The 2500-nt window shown below is 40.2% G+C and overlaps 1 protein-coding gene across 1 annotated transcript in view; it reads right to left on the reverse strand.

The window, feature by feature from the left end:
• Nucleotides 1-1517: 1517 nt before the first annotated feature.
• Nucleotides 1518-2500, reverse strand: part of LOC101848725 (voltage-dependent calcium channel gamma-5 subunit-like) — a 68309-nt gene continuing 67326 nt past the window's right edge. Inside the window, exon 6 of the mRNA XM_005092267.3 lies at nucleotides 1518-1873. Within this exon, the coding sequence (XP_005092324.1) occupies nucleotides 1703-1873 (171 nt within the window). The 3' untranslated portion in view covers nucleotides 1518-1702. The remainder of the gene's footprint in view (nucleotides 1874-2500) is intronic.

The following is a 2500-nucleotide window of genomic DNA, read 5'->3' on the forward strand; positions in this document are numbered from 1 at the left end:
GTATGCTAATTTTAATTTTAATTTTAATATCAATTTTCATTTTTTTATACTTTAAAAAAATATGTGTGAATGTTCTTTGATGTGAATAAAAGAATAAAGATGGAAGTGTATTTATTATATTGTTTAGAAAATTATTTTAAAATTATAGAATATTGACGCAATCTTCAGATTGGCGCGCAATTATAATATGATCGTTAAAACGGGCAGCGCAATCTGCGCCGATCCGCAATAAGCGTGGAACACATGCACACACACATACTAACAGATAGACAGATAGACAGATAGACACACACACACACACACACACACACACACACACACACACACTTTTTCTGTATCCATATCATCTCCTTGGGCCTGTGGTTTCCTTATATTATGCAAAAGATATGTTTCGATTACCCTGTGGGGAAGTATGTTATTAATCGACTACATGTCTGCCAGCTGAAAATCTGAAACCCACCCAACCACAATAGCCCCTCGCAGGCCACCCTCCTCAACAATCTATATTGTGCAGACATAGGGGGAAAACATTTAGCTAACAGTCATACAATCAATATTGATGGATACATTGTTAGGGACGACAAAGTACTTTTGAAAAAATACAAAAATATCATTTTAATACTTACAGTGTGGTTTCTTGGCCTCTACTTTCTAAGACATATGAGTGCCTGACGTATAATAAGGTTACCCTTCACCCCTCTCCCCCCCCCTTCCTCCGCCAAAAACGAACACCCCAAAAGCTAGTGCGCTTGGTGTCACTAGCTCAAGAAAGATTTTATGTTTGAACATGTTATATCTAAATAGAGCATACACATGGGCTCCTGTTGTATGTCCATTCCTAACTTCTTCAATTTCCTTTTGAACCCGTCACCATAAGACACATTGATTATTAAATATGATTTAACCTCCGCAGAAAAAAAATTATTTCAATGCAGAAAAAGCAACCCTGGCATGTCTGAAAATGGTCTGTTAACCGGCAGTGGGTCCAAGGGTAAGGTGTCAGAAATGGATCCTGTCCAGAGTGTACTGATGTTGCCCTATACCGAGGTGTAAACGATAGTTTGTCAAACAGCCGAATAAACTCAGCCTGCCTTCCCCCCTCTCCCCTCCATCTTCCCCCCCCCCAATCCCCATCCCACACCCCCTCTTCAGGTTATGCTCCACCTTTGTCATGTTAACATATTTTGAAGCAAATAGAAAGAAAATGAACAGTCTAAAAATACATATTATGCTAGAGTGGAAACCAGCATCGTTACCCGTTTGAAAAGAATGGCGTTTGATGTATTTTAACTTATTATGAAGGAATAAGTACAGCTGCAAATAAAAAGTGGTCCAATACAATGAATATGACTTAGAACACAACAACGACCAAGTATTAATGGTTTCGAACAGATAATACCACTCCCATTGCAAAGAATATAGCGGAATAATATACTGGAAGAAATGAGAGTAGCAATATGTAAACGAAGACAAGCATTCAATTCGTAGTGTGTATCACTTGACTGCGTCACGCACCATTTTTTTTTTCAATATAAGTAATAAATATTTTAAAAACCAAATTGGTACATGAACATGTAAAAATAAAGAGCAAAGTAAATTATCTTTAATCAACTTTACATATAAACAAATGAGTAACGGCAACAACAAAGGTGTATTATCCACAAAACGAAATGTAACAAATGCACACAGGAAGTAGCACAAATCACGCACTCCAGAGTCCGCTCCGATTCAATCGGCCGATTAGTTTGTCCCTGTCCTTGCACTTGCGGCTGCCCCAGACCCGAACAGAGCGGCAGTCCGGGGGTTCCGTCTCGTCTCGGCTTTTGTCCGCCTCCAGCTTTTCCTCCAGACCTGGAATGATCTGGACCATATCCTAGAGTAAGAGAAGGGGAGGGTAAGGCGTTGATGATTTGGGGTAAAATAAAAATGGTAAAATGGTATATGTTTAACGTCCCTATCAACGCTATTAGGTTATTTAAGAGACGAACTTTTTTTAGTTTAACGTCCTTCTCAGGAAAAACCAAGGCAAATATGAAATTCACACGAATATGGGACCGGTAACCATAGGCAGCTACCGTCTCCTCTTTTGGTAGAGGGGGCGGAGATGGAAAAAAGACATCTCTACACCGGCGCTTCACAGTCAACGAAGCGTTGTATCTAATGCCCAGTGCATACTTGCCAATCAAATTCGATCGAAATAAGTGGGGCCCAGCCAAATTTTCCCCTCAGACGAGCAAGAGCTACCATTTCGGCACAAACACGTTTGATTATGAAGTTCACAACCAAATTTAGTCGGATTCAGTCGAATTATGCCAAAGTGATAGCTTTTGCCTCTCCATGGAGAAGCATTGGCTGGGCCAGACTCAGTCAAACGGATTCAGTTGTCTGTGTGCACTCCGTATTAGAGTCGTAAAACCCCGGATTGGCAGTGAAGGATTTCAGAATCCAAAAAGCAGAAGATCTATTCTATTCTGAGCTGTCCTCAGGAAGCGTTACGTTG

This window comes from Aplysia californica, unplaced genomic scaffold (genome assembly GCF_000002075.1).
Source record: "Aplysia californica isolate F4 #8 unplaced genomic scaffold, AplCal3.0 scaffold00043, whole genome shotgun sequence".
In the NCBI taxonomy this organism is placed as follows: domain Eukaryota; kingdom Metazoa; phylum Mollusca; class Gastropoda; order Aplysiida; family Aplysiidae; genus Aplysia; species Aplysia californica.